This window comes from Salmo salar, chromosome 13 (assembly GCF_965601325.2).
Source record: "Salmo salar chromosome 13, fSalSal1, whole genome shotgun sequence".
NCBI classification, from domain to species: domain Eukaryota; kingdom Metazoa; phylum Chordata; class Actinopteri; order Salmoniformes; family Salmonidae; genus Salmo; species Salmo salar.
In genome coordinates this window covers 83,659,095-83,677,339 of record NC_138303.1, presented here as the reverse complement: position 1 = coordinate 83,677,339, position 18,245 = coordinate 83,659,095, and the positions used below count along the sequence as shown (strand labels likewise).

The 18,245-nt window shown below is 41.4% G+C and overlaps 1 protein-coding gene across 2 annotated transcripts in view; it reads left to right on the top strand.

The window, feature by feature from the left end:
• The window catches only part of LOC106567905 (olfactory receptor 8G17), a 54,998-nt gene extending 50,003 nt beyond the window's left edge, over positions 1-4,995 (top strand). The window contains exons 2-3 of one of the 2 annotated variants that reach the window (XM_082960377.1): positions 1,488-1,574; positions 2,105-4,995. In XM_082960377.1, the coding sequence (XP_082816503.1) occupies positions 2,131-3,069 (939 nt within the window). In that variant the 5' untranslated portion in view covers positions 1,488-1,574; positions 2,105-2,130 and the 3' untranslated portion in view covers positions 3,070-4,995. The remainder of the gene's footprint in view (positions 1-1,487; positions 1,575-2,104) is intronic. The other variant, XM_082960378.1, reaches the window with a different exon arrangement.
• The last annotated feature ends 13,250 nt before the right edge of the window (positions 4,996-18,245 follow it).

Sequence of the window (18,245 nt, the reverse complement as noted above, 5' to 3'; positions counted from 1 at the left end):
TTTGGGTTAGTACATGATTACATATGTGTTATTTCATAGTTTTGATGTCTTCACTATTATTATACAATGTAGAAAATAGTAAAAATAAAGAAAACCCTGGAATGAGCAGGTGCGTCCAAACTTTTGACTGGTACTGTACATCAGTACAAAAAGCAACACTGTGTAGAGTGCAATATGTCAAATCACAGGGCCATTATGTATGAAACAATTTCAACATAGTATCAAAAAATAGGCTGTACCCAATACTTGCTGGTGAAAAAAACAAAAGTAAGAAGAGACAAAAGCGAGACTTAAGAAGGAGAAGCATAGAAATACCACCCCTGCAAACCTAAATTTGACGTTAGGACGTCCCCGGGAACTTCACGAAATGGTTTCCTAAAGTGGTCAGTACATTGTGCCATGGTCCCCTGGAGGTTTTTTCTAGTTCCCGGTTTGTTCCAGTGACATCCTTAGGAGGTTCTCAGAACATTGTGTCATGGTCTCCTTGAGTTCTTTTCTAGTTTACGGTTTGTTCCAGCAACATCCCCAAGGACGTTTTTAGGACATTCTCGGAACATTGTGTCATGATTAGCTGGAGGTTTTTATCTAGTTCTTGGTTTGTTCCAGTGACATCCCCAAGGACATTTTGTGAGAGAATGTCCTAAAAAGGTCCTGAATGTTCCCATTGGACCATCATGCGATGTCCCCTTTGACCACCATGAAATTTCCGCTTGTGGTTATTGAATGTCCCATGGATAACGTCCTATCAGAACCAAAGAGGAACCTTTTCATAAGGTTCCCTAATGGACATCAAAATACCTTATTATAAAATTATACCTTGACCAAACGGGGACCTGTACTGAATGTCTTCTTATGATCCTGAAGTTAACATGATGTCTTAATGTTCCTAAAACATTTTCAGAACGTTTCAGAAAATCTTTAAAGGGACCTAAAGGGAACGTTGCCTAATATCCTTAGACGTCCCCTGTTTGCTGGGGCATAGAACGGATCTACCACTTATCAGACTTGCTTTCAATAAGAATGACTGATCTATAACTCACAGTTCTATGTGAATTTGGTGAGGTCACTCACAAAGCTACATAATGGACCTTAAAAAATAAAAATAATTCACACATGCCCCTATTACTTTGATTGATTGTTAGATGGTGGTGGCTAAAGCTAGCTGACATTTGTGGCTGTTTAAAGAAAACTAAACCATGGATTACAGTTCCTTCTGGTCAGGGTGACGAACCATCTAACATCAAGTTGTAAACTACTGAACTTCCCCTTTAATCTCTTGAAGACAAATGACCTTGTAATATTTTGTAAATTTGCAAAGCCCAAGTGGACAACATCCCACAAGCCATGTTTGTTACTTTCCTCATTAGCTTCTACTGGCAATTTGTGTCAATGGAGTCATGACGTACATGTTTACATCTTGACTGACATATTCGTCATCACATTGTGGGTTTTGTTGTAAATAAAAGGCTGTGATGTTGTTTCTGTAGTAAGTCTGGAGAGGTGGGATAGAACACAGGAATCAACTTGGAACACTGAAGACACTGAAGAAAGCTGTAGGAGACCTACTTGCTTATGTTAGTGCTTAACTTCAACTCTTCATGTCAAGGACAGTTATTATTTTGCTATCTAGTGTGGAATCGAGTGATTCATATATATAATTTAATATGTTTTGATGTATGAAATGTCCGTACATACAATCTTATTTGGGTAATGTTTAGTTATCTGGCTATCAAGTAAGGACATTAACTTACTTAGGTCAGCTGTTTGCAGAACATAGCTATTTAGCTAAATAGCTGAGATCACTTGTGTCATGTAAACCTTCCATAACAATGTATAGCTTTCTTTGCAAGCTAGCTACATCTCGTCTGACTGATGATAGCTATACAGCTACCAGCTGGAGCTGGATAGAAGCTAACCCCGAAAAAGCTCCATACCTCAGCTGTTTTCCAAATGAACTGGCAGGGCAGCTGCCCCACAGTCTGCCCATTAAGAAAACTGTTTATCTGCTACTGCTACCACAAAAACATTAGATGCTTTTACAGTTTGTGTTTTGAAACTGATTCCCCAAGTTGTACAACTAATCTTTTCAAATTATTTTCTCTAGATTCTGAGCTACCCCCTGACTGACGAATGGAGAACCACACGTACCCTAACCACGTTCTCCTCCTGGAGGGGTTAAAGGTCACACAACAGTCCTCGTACCCTGCCTTCAGCCTCTTCCTCATTATCTACATCTTCACAATGGTGACCAACATCGGACTCATAGTATTGATCTCCATGGAGAGGAGCCTGCACCAGCCCATGTACATCCTCTTCTGCAACCTGCCTCTTAATGACATAGTCGGTGCTACAGCGATGATACCTCGTCTGTTATGGGACATTTTGACCGCAGCTCCTGAGCGTTATATCACTTACATGGAGTGTGTCATTCAGGCTTTCTATACTCATGTTTATGCTACGACATCACACACCGTTCTCATGATCATGGCCTTTGACAGGTATGTGGCCATCTGCAACCCCCTGCGGTATGCTACCATCATGACAAACAAAATGGTTATCAGGTTGTCTATGTCTGCCTGGGGGGTGGCCATAGTCTTAGTGGGGATTCTGCTGGGCCTCACCATCCGCCTGTCACGCTGCAGGTCTAACATATTTAACCCGTACTGCGACAACGCCTCCTTATTCAAGCTCTCCTGTGAGAACGTGTTCATAAATAACATATATGGCTTAATCTTTACTGTTGTGCTGTTTGTCTCGTCCATAGGCAGCATCAGTCTCACCTATCTCAAGATCGCCATTGTATGTCTGAGCAGTAAAAACAGCTCTTTAAACAGCAAGGCCCTGACGACCTGCAGCACACACTTACTGGTCTACCTCATCGTGCTGGGATGTGGGTTTACCATTATCGTCCTCCACCGCTTCCCAGCCTTTGCAGACCTGCGCAAAGTGAGCAGTGTTCTGGGTAGTGTGGTCCCTACTTGTCTCAACCCCATAATATATGGTTTACAGACTAAAGAGATTAAACAGAGGATATTTAGAGTGTTTCACAGAGCCAAGGTGTCCACATGATGTGTTAAATCTGACAGGAAAATATATGATATATCATATGATGAGAACTGTGTGTGGCATTCATGAAACAAGGGTGGGGTGTCTTCTCAGCCACCACCTGAGGGACCAGTTTTCTTGAATTGGATGCTAAAATTAATTGAAAACCATGATTTCTACAATGATATTTCACATTAAAAATATGTTTTAAAATGTATAACATATAGCCACCCTTGAATGGTGTGTGGATACTTTATTTTACAGTGTGCTATTTCCCTGATATTTAGAAAGAACATTGTCAGATTGTAGGTACACAAGAAATCACCTAACGATTACTCTTTGGTTTCTTTTAGATTAATTAAAAACATGTATAATTACAAAACATATAGTACTGTGTATCTGGTAGTCTGTACAATGCAAATTAACAGGAATGTACAGGTGTAATTATTTTTGTGTTCCTTATCAATAAACTATTAAATCAAATGTATACAGTTGTGCAATGTACATCATGAACCAAATGGTGAACAATAATGTTGTTCGGTTTAGTTTCTAAGAGCGTTAAACATTTAGTTTTTCTGCCTTCCCAAAAAACAATCAATAATTGAAAGTAGTGACTTGGTATTATTTTGGAATCTGAAAATGATTACCCTTTTTAGCCCATACTAAACTATTTTAAAAGTAGAGGCACAGAAGAGGAGCACTTCTTTGGTTTATAGTTAATCAATGATCTCCTTTAGTGTAAAACATTTTTAAAAGCCTTTGTTGTTTTAAGGCTTATGTTTGGCGAGAATAAAAAACCACTGCGTTGCGGCTACAACAGCCTTCATCCGGGTGACAAAGAATATTGTTGAACAAGCAGGTGTATATCCCAACTTTTACAGGAAGTGGTTCAATTCATTACCATATATATATATTATTTAATCTTTATTTAACTAGGCAAGTCAGTTAAGAACAAAGAACAAATTCTTATTTACAATGACGGCCTACATTTAAAATGTAAAGGCAAAAAAAACTTTTTGGGAAAAAACACATTAAAGATACAGAGATAAACAAAACAAACATTGCATAACGAGAATACAACACCTCAAAATAAATGCTAAATCATAAAAGAAAAATACATACTGTGTACACATGAGTTCATGTTACCAAACTTAAATAAGAATGGAGAACAAAAAAATTAGAACAGAAAGTAAATCACATATATCTTACAGGAAGGGTAAATAAAACATTTCCTAATTTAGACCCTGCAATACAGTTGACTTAATTTAAAGATCCAGAACGTTTCAAGTTGTAGGAGCTGTTTGAGATGGCCATTGCTATCAGAGAGTTTGGGCTGCCATGGCCAGCATGTCTGTAATGTTTAGCCATCGGAAACTTATCGTTAGCAGTTCTAATAGCATAAGCATGTTCAGACACCCTGTCCTTGAGACTTCTCTTAGTACGTCCTATGGAAAAGAACCCACATGGGCACTCCAGCCTGTACACCATATACAGTAGGTAGTGTTGCAGTTGACAAACGATTGCACTTGGTATTTGTTTTTACGATATGATGGCAGTGATTGCAGTTACCACATGGGAAGTTATTCTTCCTTCCTGTAAGAGATATGTGGTTTATTTTTTGTTCAATCTTTTTTTGTTTTCTGTATCTCTGTATCTTGAATGTGTTTTTTCCCAATTCTATTACATATGGTAATGAATTGAGTCACTTCCTGTGAGAGTTGGCATATACACCTGTTATATACACCTGTTTCAAAGATTTAGATGCACTATTGTAAAGTGGTTGTTCCACTGGATATTATAAGGTGAATGCACCAATTTGTAAGTCGCTCTGGATAAGAGCGTCTGCTAAATGACTTAAATGTAAATGTTTCTCCACCGATAGTCTTTATCACCCTGATGAAGGCTGTTGCAGCCGCAACACGTCTGTGGTTTTTGCCATGCATAATCCGTAAAACAATAAAGGATTTTGAATTTTTACATTAAATGATAGTGCCTTGATTACTTCTGGAAGTTTGTTGGCACAAAGGCTTTTCTGGCATTGTTTACTATCCAGCATCAACATCTTTTTTTCTTTAGTATTTTAAAAGTAGACTGTATTGAGCGTTTTGCAGTCAGGAGAATTTGCTTACTATTTTGTGGCCAGGACAGCGTGTTGAGTTTTCTGCGGCCCTGCAGTGAGATGGCTCTGGGATAGCCTTTCATGAAAGGAGTCAGAGCTGAGTACAGCACTGACACGATGATACACACCTACAACAATAACACAACATTAATACAACATTAAGACAACCGCAATGTGACAATGATACCTCTCCACCCCCAAAAAATAGAATAAATGCTAAGTTACACATTATTATACAACAATGATACGCACCTACAACATCAACACAATGTTATCCAACCTTATCACAACATTATTAACAGCACGACCTGGATAATATTTGCCCATAAACATTTACACAGCATTATTAGGAAGGGTTGGGGTCAATTCCATTTAAATTCCAGTCAATTCAGGAAGTACTCTGAAATTCCAATTCCTGCCCACGCTTTTCAATAAGGAAAAAATTATTTGAATTGGAATTTGTATGAATACATTTCTGAATTGACTGCAATTTAAATGAAATTGACCCCAACCCTGTTATTAGGATTATCACAGCCCTGCCACCATGACACAAACCTCTCTCAACCAACAACTACTGAAGAGCATCAGTACAATATGCGACACACAAATAATACAACACTGCCATCTCCTGGTGGGAACCCATTTTGCATACTGGTAGACATTAACAGTGAAAGGACACAAATCAGAGGACATGGGTAACCAGAGTAATGGCACAAATATCAGTCAAACTCTTCAGCTGGTGATTGTAGAATTCACAGTGTTGACTGAAAGATGTCTGATGGCAGAGTTAAACAGACATCGGAAGAGAGGGAGGGGGAAGGGGGAGAAAGAGAATGAAGAGGAGGGTCACCTCTGGAGAGAAGTTTCCCACAAGGTAGGAGTCGCTGGGCGGCACCCATTTTAGCCATCACCACACCGATGAGGATGTAGGAAGTAAAGATGAGCACGCCGTGGTGAGCAGCGCTACAAGGGCAAAAGACCGCGACATGATACTGTCCACCACCCGAGGATGGATCGGACAAGCAGTGGCGCACCAAGTTGGGTTTGCAAAACAAAAACCGCGTTGCCATGGCAGTGGCCAGGAGGGTTCAGATGGCGCCTAAGGTCCATGCCCTGATGATGAAGGGCAGGCGGACAGGTTGGGTCATCACAGCAGTGTAGAGGAGAGGATTACAGATGGCCACATAGCAGTCATAGGCCATGACGGTCAGCAGGGCATGGTTGTTGACGGCCATCTGGATGAAGCAGTACATCTGGGGGAAGCAGCCGGGGACGGAAACAGTCTTGACCTCAGTCAGGAAGCCTGACAACATGTTGGGGACAGTGACTGTGGTGTAGACCATTTCCATGAAGGACAGGTTGTGGAAGAAGTACATGGGGGAGCCCAGCTTCGTGTCAGTCCACAGCTAAAGGATGAGATAAAGAGAGGGATTAGACAGTGATGTAATAGATAGGCCCAGCAGGGAGTTTTTACCGACAATGTGACTCATCCAGGGAAGAATCTGGATTCAAGAGTCCTGACTCCTGAGGAGTATAGTGTAGTCTACAGGCCCTCAGTGAGCTGACCTGAAGGAAACTTTTTGATCACTTACACTTACTACAACACCCATTCTCTTTTATAACATAATGTTTTTTTGTCACATGCTTTGTAAACAACAGGTGTAGACTAAGAGTGAAATGCTTACTTACAGGCCCTTCCCAACAATGCAGAGAGAAAAATAGAAATAGTAGAAAACATAGAAATAACAGAAAAAATAGAAAATAATAATAAAAACACAAGGAATAAAAAAATAACAACACAAGGAATAAATACACAATGAGTAACGATAACTTGGCAATATACACGGGGTACCAGTACCGAGTCGATGTGCAGGGGTGTGCGTGTACAGTGTACAATACCAGATGATCCTGCTGTTTCCTCCTAGGATGATGGAATAGGCCAGCAGGAAGATGACAAACAGAACCATTCTGTTTTCCACCAGACTGGCCAGGCCCTGGATGATGAAGAAGGTGATAGGGCTGGGCCAGTGAGCCTGATAGGAACTTAGACAAACCGAGTGCAGACAGAGAAAGACATTGTGTACACAGTGGTGAAAAAAGTACCCAATTGTCATACTTGAGTAAAAGTAAAGATACCTTAATAGAAAATGACTCAAGTAAAAGTGAAAGTCACCCAGTAAAATACTACTTGAGTAAAAGTCTAAAAGTATTTGGTTTTAAATATACTTAAGTATCAAAAGTACATTTTATTGCTAAATTATACGTAATTATCAAAAGTAAAAGTATAAATTATTTCTTATTCCTTCTATTAAGCAAACCAGACGGCACAATTTTCTTGAATTTTAAATGTGTGTTTAGCCAAGGGCACACTCCAACACTCAGACATAATTTACAAATAAAGCATTTGTCTTTAGTGAGTGCACCAGATCAGAGACAGTGGGAATGACCAGGGATGTTCTCTTGATAAGTCTGTGAATTGGACCATTTCCCTACACTGCTAAGCATTCAAAATGTAACGAGTACTTTTGGGTGTCAGGGAAAATGTATGGAGTAAAAAGTGCATGATTTTCTTTAGGAATGAAGTGAAGTAAAAGTAAAAGTTGTCAAAAATATAAATAGTAAAGTAAAGTACAGATAATCAAAACAACTACTTAAGTAGTATTTTGAAGTATTTTTACTTAAGTACTTTACACCACTGCGTGTACACATAGAAGAAGCACATTCTGAACGAACATGGTTTAGTACAGTTATATTTTGGTTACTAAAGTAGATACATTAATACATGGTGTAAGGATAATAGTAATGAAAAGTGTTGCCCACAGAATAAAAAAATACAAAATAAAATCGTATTATTTTTGATTCTTGACCTTCCTATGGTCGTATCAGAATGGGGAAATCTAAATGGAATGTGATATGACAACAATAACTTATACTAATTTATAGTAAGTGGTAATCAATTATGTTTAGTTAACAATTCCAGCCAAAAGCTTGAACACTGAATTCAAAATGTAGTAATATGTTGAAATCTGATTATTATAACATAAATGTTTGCAAACAAAACACACTATTACACTTAACGCTAATTTATAAAACAGTTCTCTAAGCTCTCTATACATATTCACTTAGGGGCCGATTCCGACCTGAGTTAAGTATTCGTAAATGGAACGTAATTCCCCATTTATGCAATTTTCTCTCTATACATATTTTGACCTTTACCTTAAGCAGGAGAAAGCATGCTATTCACCCGCTATTTGTTCGTGGGTGGAGATCTGAGAAATGTGTGTCTACAGAAATGTTGTTTTCTGACTGTGATTTAATTCCCTCATAATTCTACCACCTTTACGTGCAAGAAAATGATTAAGGTTGAGCGAACCTTCCAAGTGGGAAAAGCATCTACTATTCTACTTAATTTTTCCCGATAACAATAACAGCATTCTCCATGCACTGTAATTTATGAAAACCAGTCATATGGAAGCAAACTGAAAATCATATCAACATGACATGTATTGTGGCCCCTTTTCCACAGTGAAGTAAGCCATAAATAGCTGTGCCGTTATTCAGAATTTTTATTGTGTGCCCTCATAATTTGCGTGGACTAAATTTGGAGACTCAAGCTATAGACTTCTGCAGGGCTGAACCTGCCGAGTTGATGTATGCGCTTTAGAATGTTTTAATTATATACCCAGGCTTTTCTCCATTTCATTTTACAATTTGTATCATGGAAAATTGTAGGCACTATCAAGAACTACCGTCAGTAATACCCGCATACAGTTATAACTGTCACTTTAGTGTTAGTTTTCTTAAATTTGTAACTTACATTGTGCATTATTCCATTCCATTCCGTTTACCTTTCTGTATATTTGTTCCTGAGGGTCACTAGCATTAGTGGATCATATTAGGTTAACGTTGTGCAATAATTTGGGACATGTAGCCTATTTGAATCATTATGTAATTCAGACCACACATAGCAGTTTAAACCTGGAGCCTGGCGCACGGTTCACAAAGACTGGACCATTGTCATACAGTTGTACACTTTTTTCCACATTCCAATATTTCATGGATTGAACGTGAATATGACAACTTTCAAAACACAGTTTTTGTTTATGATTCATGCATACTTTCCTAACCATAACATTTTCCTAAATAATCTACAAGATCATAGTATATTTTAATCTTCCTGTTGGTGAGCTGAAACAGAGATGAAAATGCATATATTTAGATGGCTTTATTTCATTGATACCTACATTCTGAACCCATTCTCTCAATGTACAGTGGGGGAAAAAAGTATTTGATCCCCTGCTGATTTTGTACGTTTGCCCACTGATAAAGAAAGGATCAGTCTATAATTTTAATGGTAGGTTTATTTGAACAGTGAGAGACAGAATAACAACAAAAATATCCAGAAAAACGCATGTCAAAAATGTTATAAATTGATTTGCATTTTAATGAGGGAAATAAGTATTTCACCCCCTCTCAATCAGAAAGATTTCTGGCTCCCAGGTGTCTTTTATACAGGTAATGAGCTGAGATTAGGAGCACACTCGTAAAGGGAGTGCTCCTAACCGCAGTTTGTTACCTGTAAAAAAGACACCTGTCCACAGAAGCAATCAATCAATCAGATTCCAAACTCTCCACCATGGCCAAGACCAAAGAGCTCTCCAAGGATGTCAGGGACAAGATTGTAGACCTACACAAGGCTGGAATGGGCTACAAGACCATCGCCAAGCAGCTTGGTGAGAAGGTGACAACATTTGGTGCGATTATTCACAAATGGAAGAAACACAAAAGAACTGTCAATATCCCTCGGCTTGGGGCTCCATGCAAGATCTCACCTCGTGGGGTTGCAATGATCATGAGAACGGTGAAGAATTAGCCCAGAACTACATGGGAGGATCTTGTCAATGATCTCAAGGCAGCTGGGACCATTGTCACCAAGAAAACACACTACGCCGTGAAGGACTGAAATCCTGCAGCGCCCGCAAGGTCCCCCTGCTCAAGAATACATACAGTGGAGGAAAAAAGTATTTGATCCCCTGCTGATTTTGTACGTTTGCCCACTTACAAAGAAATGATCAGTCTATAATTTTAATGGTAGGTTTATTTGAACAGTGAGAGACAGAATAACAACAAAAAAATCCAGAAATACGCACGTCAAAAATGATATAAAATGATTTGCATTTTAATGAGGGAAATATGTATTTGACCCCTCTGCAAAACATGACTTAGTACTTGGTGGCAAAACCCTTGTTGGCAATCACAGAGGTCAGACGTTTCTTGTAGTTGGCCACCAGGTTTGCACACATCTCAGGAGGGATTTTGTCCCACTCCTCTTTGCAGATCTTCTCCAAGTCATTAAGGTTTTGAGGCTGACGTTTGGCAACTCGAACCTTCAGCTCCCTCCACAGATTTTCTATGGGATTAAGGTCTGGAGACTGGCTAGGCCACTCCAGGACCTTAATGTGCTTCTTCTTGAGCCACTCTTTTGTTGCCTTGGCCGTGTGTTTTGGGTCATTGTCATGCTGGAATACCCATCCATGACCCATTTGCAATGCCCTGGCTGAGGGAAGGAGGTTCTCACCCAAGATTTGACGGTACATGGCCCCGTCCATCGTCCCTTTGATGCGGTGAAGTTGTCCTGTCCCCTTAGCAGAAAAATACCCCCCAAAGCATAATGTTTCCACCTCCATGTTTGACGGTGGAGATGGTGTTCTTGGGGTCATAGGCAGCATTCCTCCTCCTCCAAACACGGCGAGTTGAGTTGATGTCAAAGAGCTCCATTTTGGTCTCATCTGACCACAACACTTTCACCAGTTGTCCTCTGAGTCATTCAGATGTTCATTGGCAAACTTCAGACGGGCATGTATATGTATTCTTGAGCAGGGGGACCTTGCGGGCGCTGCAGGGTTTCATTTTTTCATTTTTTGGTAGCCTTCCACAAAATTCACACAATAAGTTGGGTGAATTATGGCCCATTCCACCTGACAGAGCTGGTGTTACTGAGTCAGGTTTGAAGGCCTCCTTGCTCACACACACTTTTTCAGTTCCGCCCATTTATTTTCTATAGGGTTGAGGTCAGTGCTTTGTGATTGCCACTCCAATACCTTGACTTTGATGTCCTTAAGCCATTTTGCCACAACTTTGAAAGTATGCTTGTGGTCATTGTCCGTTTGGAAGACCCATTTGCGACCAAGCTTTAACTTCCTGACTGATGTCTTAAGATGTTGCTTCAATACATCCACATAATTGTCCTGCCTCATGATGCCATCTATGTTGAGAAGTGCACCAGTCCCTCCTGCAGCAAAGCACCCCCACAACATGATGCTGCCACCCCGGTGCTTCACGGTTGGGATGGTGTTCTTCGGCTTGCAAGCCTCCCCCTTTTTCCTCCAAACATAACGATGGTCATTATGGCTAAACAGTTCTATTTTTGTTCCATCAGACCAGAGGACATTTCTCCAAAAAGTATGGTCTTTGTCCCCATGTGCAGTTGCAATCCGTAATCTGGCTTTTTAATGCGGTTTTGGAGCAGTGGCTTCTTCCTTGCTGAGCGACCTTTCAGGTTATGTAATAAGCCTGTGTGTAGCTGGTGTAGAGGAGTCAGGCGCAGGACAGCAGATATGAGTAATAAACATAATTTACTCAATGAACCAATAATACAACGCAATAATCTAGCCCACAATAACGGACCGTATTACATACGAACAATCACTCACAAACAAACATGGGGGAACAGAGGGTTAAATAATGAACAAGTAATTGGGGGAATGAAACCAGGTGTGTAAGACAAGGACAAAGCAAATGGAAAATGAAAAGTGGATCGGCGATGGCTAGAAGGCCGGTGACGTCGATCGCCGAACGGCGCCCGAACAAGGAGAGGGACCAACTTCGGTGGAAGTCGTGACAGGTTATGTCGATATAGGACTCGTTTTACTGTGGATATAGATACATTTGTAACTGTCCTTCCGCATCTTCACAAGGTCCTTTGCTGTTGTTCTGGGATTGATTTGCACTTTTTGCACCAAAGTACGTGAATCTCTAGGAGACAGAACGTGTCTCCTTCCTGAGCAGTATGACGGCTGCGTGGTCCCATGGTGTTTATACTTGCGTACTATATTTTGTACAGAATAACGTGGTACCTTCAGGCGTTTGGAAATTGCTCCTAAGAATGAACTAGCCTTGAGGAGGTCTACAACTTTTTCTGAGGTCTTGGCTGATTTCTTTTGATTTTCCCATGATGTCAAGCAAAGATGCACTGAGTTTGAAGGTAGGCCTTGAAATACATCCACAGGTACACCTCCAATTGACTCAAATGATGTCAATTAGCCTATCAGAAGCTTCTAAAGCCATGACATCATTTTCTGGAATTCTCCAAGCTGTTTAAAGGCAGTCAACTTAGTGTATGTAAACTTCTGACCCACCGGAATTGTGATACAGTGAATTATAAGTGAAATAATCTGTCTAAACAATTGTTGGAAAAATTGCTTGTGTCATGCACAAAGTAGATGTCCTAACCGACATGACAAAACTATAGTTTGTTAACAAGAAATTTGTGGAGTGGTTGAAAAACGAGTTTTAATGACTCCAACCTAAGTGTATGTAAACTTCAGACTTAAACTGTATGTTTACAGTAAACTCCATGTAACGGGCATCATATAAAGGGGACCAAGACGCAGCGTGTTGAGTGCTCATCTTGAAGTTTAATGAAAAATCCAACACTTTACAAAATAAACAAAATGACAGCCGACGGTTCTCTCAGGTACTTAAACGAAACAGAAAGCAACTACCCACAAAAACAAAGGGAAAAACAGGCTGCCTAAGTATGGCTTCCAATCAGAGACAACGATAGACAGCTGCCTCTGATTGGAAACCATACCCGGCCAAAAAATAGAAAAACAAAACATAGAATACCCACCCACCTATCACACCCTGACCTAACTAAACAGAGAAAACACAGCTCTCCTAGGTCAGAGAGTGACACTCCAGGTAAAGTGCATCATTATATATAAACTCAGCAAAAAAAGAAACGTCCTCTCACTGTCAACTGCATTTATTTTCAGCAAACTTAACATGTGTAAATCAACTCAGCAAAAAAATAAATGTCCCATATTCATACTGCTCATTCTGTGCGTGATTTCCTGCAAGACAGGAATGTCAGTGCTCTGCCATGGCCAGCGAAGAGCCCGGATCTCAATCCCATTGAGCACGTCTGGGACCTGTTGGATCAGAGGATGAGGGCTAGGGCCATTCCCCCCCAGAAATGTCCGGGAACTTGTAGGTGCCATGGTGGAAGAGTGGGGTAACATCTCACAGCAAGAACATGGACAATCTGGTGCAGTTCATGAGGAGGAGATGCACTGCAGTACTTAATACAGCTTGTGGCCACACCAGATACTGACTGTTACTGTTACTTGACAGTTTTAGATGTTTATTATATTTTGTTTAAGTTGGAGGGCGAGGGAGAGCTTTGTACGCATCTTCATGACTACAGACCAGTAGCACTCACGTCTGTAGCCATAAAGTGCTTTGAAAGGTTGGTAATGGCTCACATCAACACCCTTATCCCAGAAACCCTAGACCCACTCTAATTTGCATACCGCCCTAGCAGATCCACAGATGATGCAATCTCTATTGCACTCCACACTGCCCTTTCCCACCTGGACAAAAGAAACACTTATGTGAGAATGCTATTCATTGACTACAGCTCAGCGTTCAACACCATAGTACCCTCAAAGCTCATCACTAAGCTAAGGATCCTGGGACTAAACACCTCCCTCTGAAACTGGATCCTGGACTTCCTGACGGGCCGTCCCCAGGTGGTAGCAACACATCTGCCACGCTGATCCTCAACACTGGAGCTCCACAGGGGTGTGGCTTCAGTCCCGTCCTGTACTCCCTGTTCACCCATGACTGCATGGCCAGGCACGACTCCAACACCATCATTAAGTTTGCAGACGACACAACAGTGTTAGGCTTGATCACCGACAATGACGAGACAGCCTATAGGGAGAGGTCAGAGACCTGGCCGGGTGGTGCCATAATAACAACCTATCCCTCAACGTAACCAAGACTAAGGAGATGATTGTGGACTACAGGAAAAGGAGGACCGAGCACTACCCCATTCTCATCGACGGAGCTGTAGTGGAGCAGGTTGAGAGCTTCAAGTTCCTTGGTGTCCACATCAACAACAAACTAGAATGGTCCAAACACACCAAGACAGTCGTGAAGAGGGCACGACAAAGCCTACTCCCCCTCAAGAAAAGAAAAAGATTTGGCATGGGTCCTGAGATCCTCAAAAGGTCCTACAGCTGCAACATCGAGAGCATCCTGACTGATTGCATCACTGCCTGGTACGACAATTGCTCGGGCTCTGACCGCAAGGCACTACAGAGGGTAGTGTGTACGGCCCAGTACATCACTGGGGCTAAGCTGCCTGCCTTCCAGGACCTCTACAACAGGCGGTGTCAGAGGAAGGCCCTAAAAATTGTCAAATACCCCAGCCATAGACTGTTCTCTCTACTACCGCATGGCAAGCGGTACCGGAGTGCCAAGTCTAGGACAAAAAGGCTTCTCAACAGTTTTTACCCCCAAGCCATAAGATTCCTGAACAGGTAATCAAATGGCTACCCGGACTATTTGCATTGTGTGCCCCCCCAACCCCACCAACCCCTCTTTTTACGCTGCTGCTCCTCTCTGTTTATCATATATGCATAGTCACTTTAACTATACATTCATGTACATAGTACCTCAATTGGGCCGACCAACCAGTGCTCCCACACATTGGCTAACCGGTCTATCTGCATTGTGTCCCGCTTACTTTACAGCAGTGGTTCCCAAACCTTTTATAGTCCCGTACCCCTTCAAATATTCAACCTCCAGTTGCGTACCCCCTCTAGCACCAGGGTCAGAGCACTCTCAAATGTTGTTTTTTGCCATCATTGTAAGCCTGCCACACACACACACACTATACAATACATTTATTAAACATAAGAATGAGTTCGTTTTTGTCACAACCCGGCTCGTGGGAAGTGACAAAGAGCTCTTATAGGACCAGGGCACAAATAATAATAATCAATAGTTTTGCTCTTTATTTAACCATCTTACATATTAAACATTATTTGTTCATCGAAAATTGTGAATAACTCACCACAGGTTAATTAGAAGGGTATGCTTGAATGGATGCACATAACTCTGCAACGTTGGGTTGTATTGGAGAGAGTCTCAGTCTTAAATCATTTTCCACACACAGTCTGTGCCTGTATTTAGTTTTCATGTTAGTGAGGCCCGAGAATCCACTCTCACATAGATACGTGGTTGCAAAGGGCATCAATGTCTTAACAGCACAATTTGCCAAGGCAGGATACTCTGAGCGCAGCCCAATCCAGAAATCTGTCAGTGGCTTCTGTTTTAAATTCATTTTTCACAGAACCGCTTGTTACAATTTCAATGAGGCTCTCTTGTTCAGATATCGATAAATGGACTAGAGGCAGGGCAGACAGCTGCCTCTGATTGGAAACCATACCCGGCCAAAAAATAGAAAAACAAAACATACAACCTGCGTGTTGTCCTTGTTAATGCAGACAGAGAAGAGCTCTAACTTTTTAATCAAATCCTGAATTTTGTCCCGCACATTGAATATTGTTGTGGAGAGTCCCTGTAATCCTAGATTCAGATCATTCAGGCGAGAAAAAACATCACCCAGATAGGCCAGTCGTGTGAGAAACTCGTCATCAGACAGAGGTCAGACAAGTGAAAATGATGGTCAGTAAAGAAAACTTTAAGCTCGTCTCTCAATAATATAAAATAATGTGTCAATACTTTGCCCCTTGATAACCAGCGCACTTCTGTATTTTGTAAAAGCATTACATGGTCGCTGCCCATATCATTGCATAGTGCAGAAAATACACAAGAGATCAGGGGCCTTGCTATAACAAAGTTAACCATTTTCACTGTAGTGTCCAAAATGTCTTTCAAGCTGACAGGCATTCTCTTGGCAGCAAGAGCCTCTCGGTAGATGCTACAGTGTACCCAAGTGGCGTCAGGAGCAACTGCTTGCACATGCGTTACCACTCCACTATGTTTCCCTGTCATGGTTTTTCAGTGTAGATGTAGACCCATCTTGACCACCAAAGTCCATTTGAGGTCTCAAAGCTGTCCAGTACTTTAAGAATATCCTCTTCTGTTGTCCTGGTTTCCAGTGGTTTGCAGTAGAGGATGTCTTCCTTAATTGACCACCCTTAAACGTAACGGACATATACCAGGAGCTGTGCCAGCCCCGCCATGTCTGACTCATCCAGTGGTTACGCATAGAATTCACTGGCTTGTATGCGAAGCAGTAATTGTTTCAAAACATCTCCTGCCATGTCACTGATGCGTTGTGAAACAGTGTTGTTTGATGAAGACATTGTCTGTATAGTTATTTTTGGCCTTTTGTCCCAGCCATATCCGCGGCAGCAGGAAGAATTAAGTCCTCCACATTAGTATGGAGCTTGCCTGTCCTATCCACTCGGTAGCTCACCATATAAGACGCTTCTAGCCCCTTATTATGGTATCTGTTGCTTTTATACATGTCTTACTACTCAAAAGTCGCCTTAATTCTCGCTCAAAACTCCTGTGGCCTATTTTCCAAATTGCAGTGTTTTGTTTCTAGATGTCTGCGCATGAGTGAAGGTTTCATCAAGTTGTGAGATAGCACTTTTGCACATATAACACACTGTGGCTGAGAAAAGGCACTACTCCCAAGATAAGTGAACCCCAAATCAATGTAGTTCTCATCATATTTTCGCCTCTTTGATGGTCCAACGTCCCTGTCTGTTGTTTGGTGCTTTCCCGGGTAAGGGGGCAGTAGCTTTTCGGCTGCATCAGATTCACAACTGTCAGTGTCCATGCTATCTGGGCTAACAACAAATGTAGAATTCCTGATGCTAGCATTGGATGTGCTCGTTGAAGCAGAACAACTTGCGCCGTCGACAGGTGCAGGTGTAATACTGCTGGTAGTAGCAGTACTCCCAGTAGAGCTGGTAAGTGTCTCTATGGCCTTACTTTTTTAAACCATTTATCCATTTTTGAGCAAACGGAATGAGCAGTAGCTACGTTTGGCTACATACGGACCGTTAGTGGAATTCCTGCGACAGTGTAAGAGTTAATGTTATTGGTTGTTAATTATTTGACTAGGCTACCTGTATTTCACATTGTGTTGTTATTTTGCTGAACACTAGATAGTTTAATTTTATCTTTGGCTGTCACGTCCTGACCAGTAATAGGGGTTATTTGTATTGTAGTTTGGTCAGGACGTGGCAGAGGGTATTTGTTTTATGTGGTTCGGGGTGGTGGTTTGCTTAGAAGGGTGTTTGATTTATTATTTCCGGGTTTTGGGTTATGTTCTATGTTTTTTGTATTTCTATGTTCTCTCTAGTTTAGTATTTCTATGTTAGGTAATTGGGTGTTGGACTCTCAATTGGAGGCAGGTGTTTGTAGTTGCCTTTGATTGATTGTCCTATATATAGGTATGTGTTTTGTTTGTGTTTTGTGGGAGATTGTTCTGTGTATAGCCTTGTGCCTTACAAGACTGTTATTCGTCGGTGTGTCTTTTGTGTACGTGTTTATTTTGGTTTCCCTTCTTTTCTTTAATAAAGAAGATGAGTGCACATTTCCCCGCTGCGTCTTGGTCCACTTTATCCGACGACAACCGTTACATTGGCAGTGAAACGACTTAACTCAGGCGAGGAAAAAACCTCACCCATATGTATAGCCCCGTTGGAAAATATAAATGGACTGTTTGAAAATGTGAAGAAGAAAAAATGTGAATCACATTTTTATTAGGCGTACCCTTGATGGCATTGCGCGTACCCCTGGGGCAACTCCTTGTGGCGGGCCGACAACGGTCGTCAGTTGAACAGTGTTTCCTCTGACACATTGTTGCAGCTGGCTTCCGGGTTAAGCGAGCGGGTGTTAAGTAGCGCGGCTTGGCGGGTCATGTTTTGGAGAACGCATGACTTGACCTTCGCCTCTCCCGAGCCCGTTGGGGAGTTGCAGCATTGGGACAAGATCGTAATTGGATATCATGAAATTGGGGAGAAAGAGG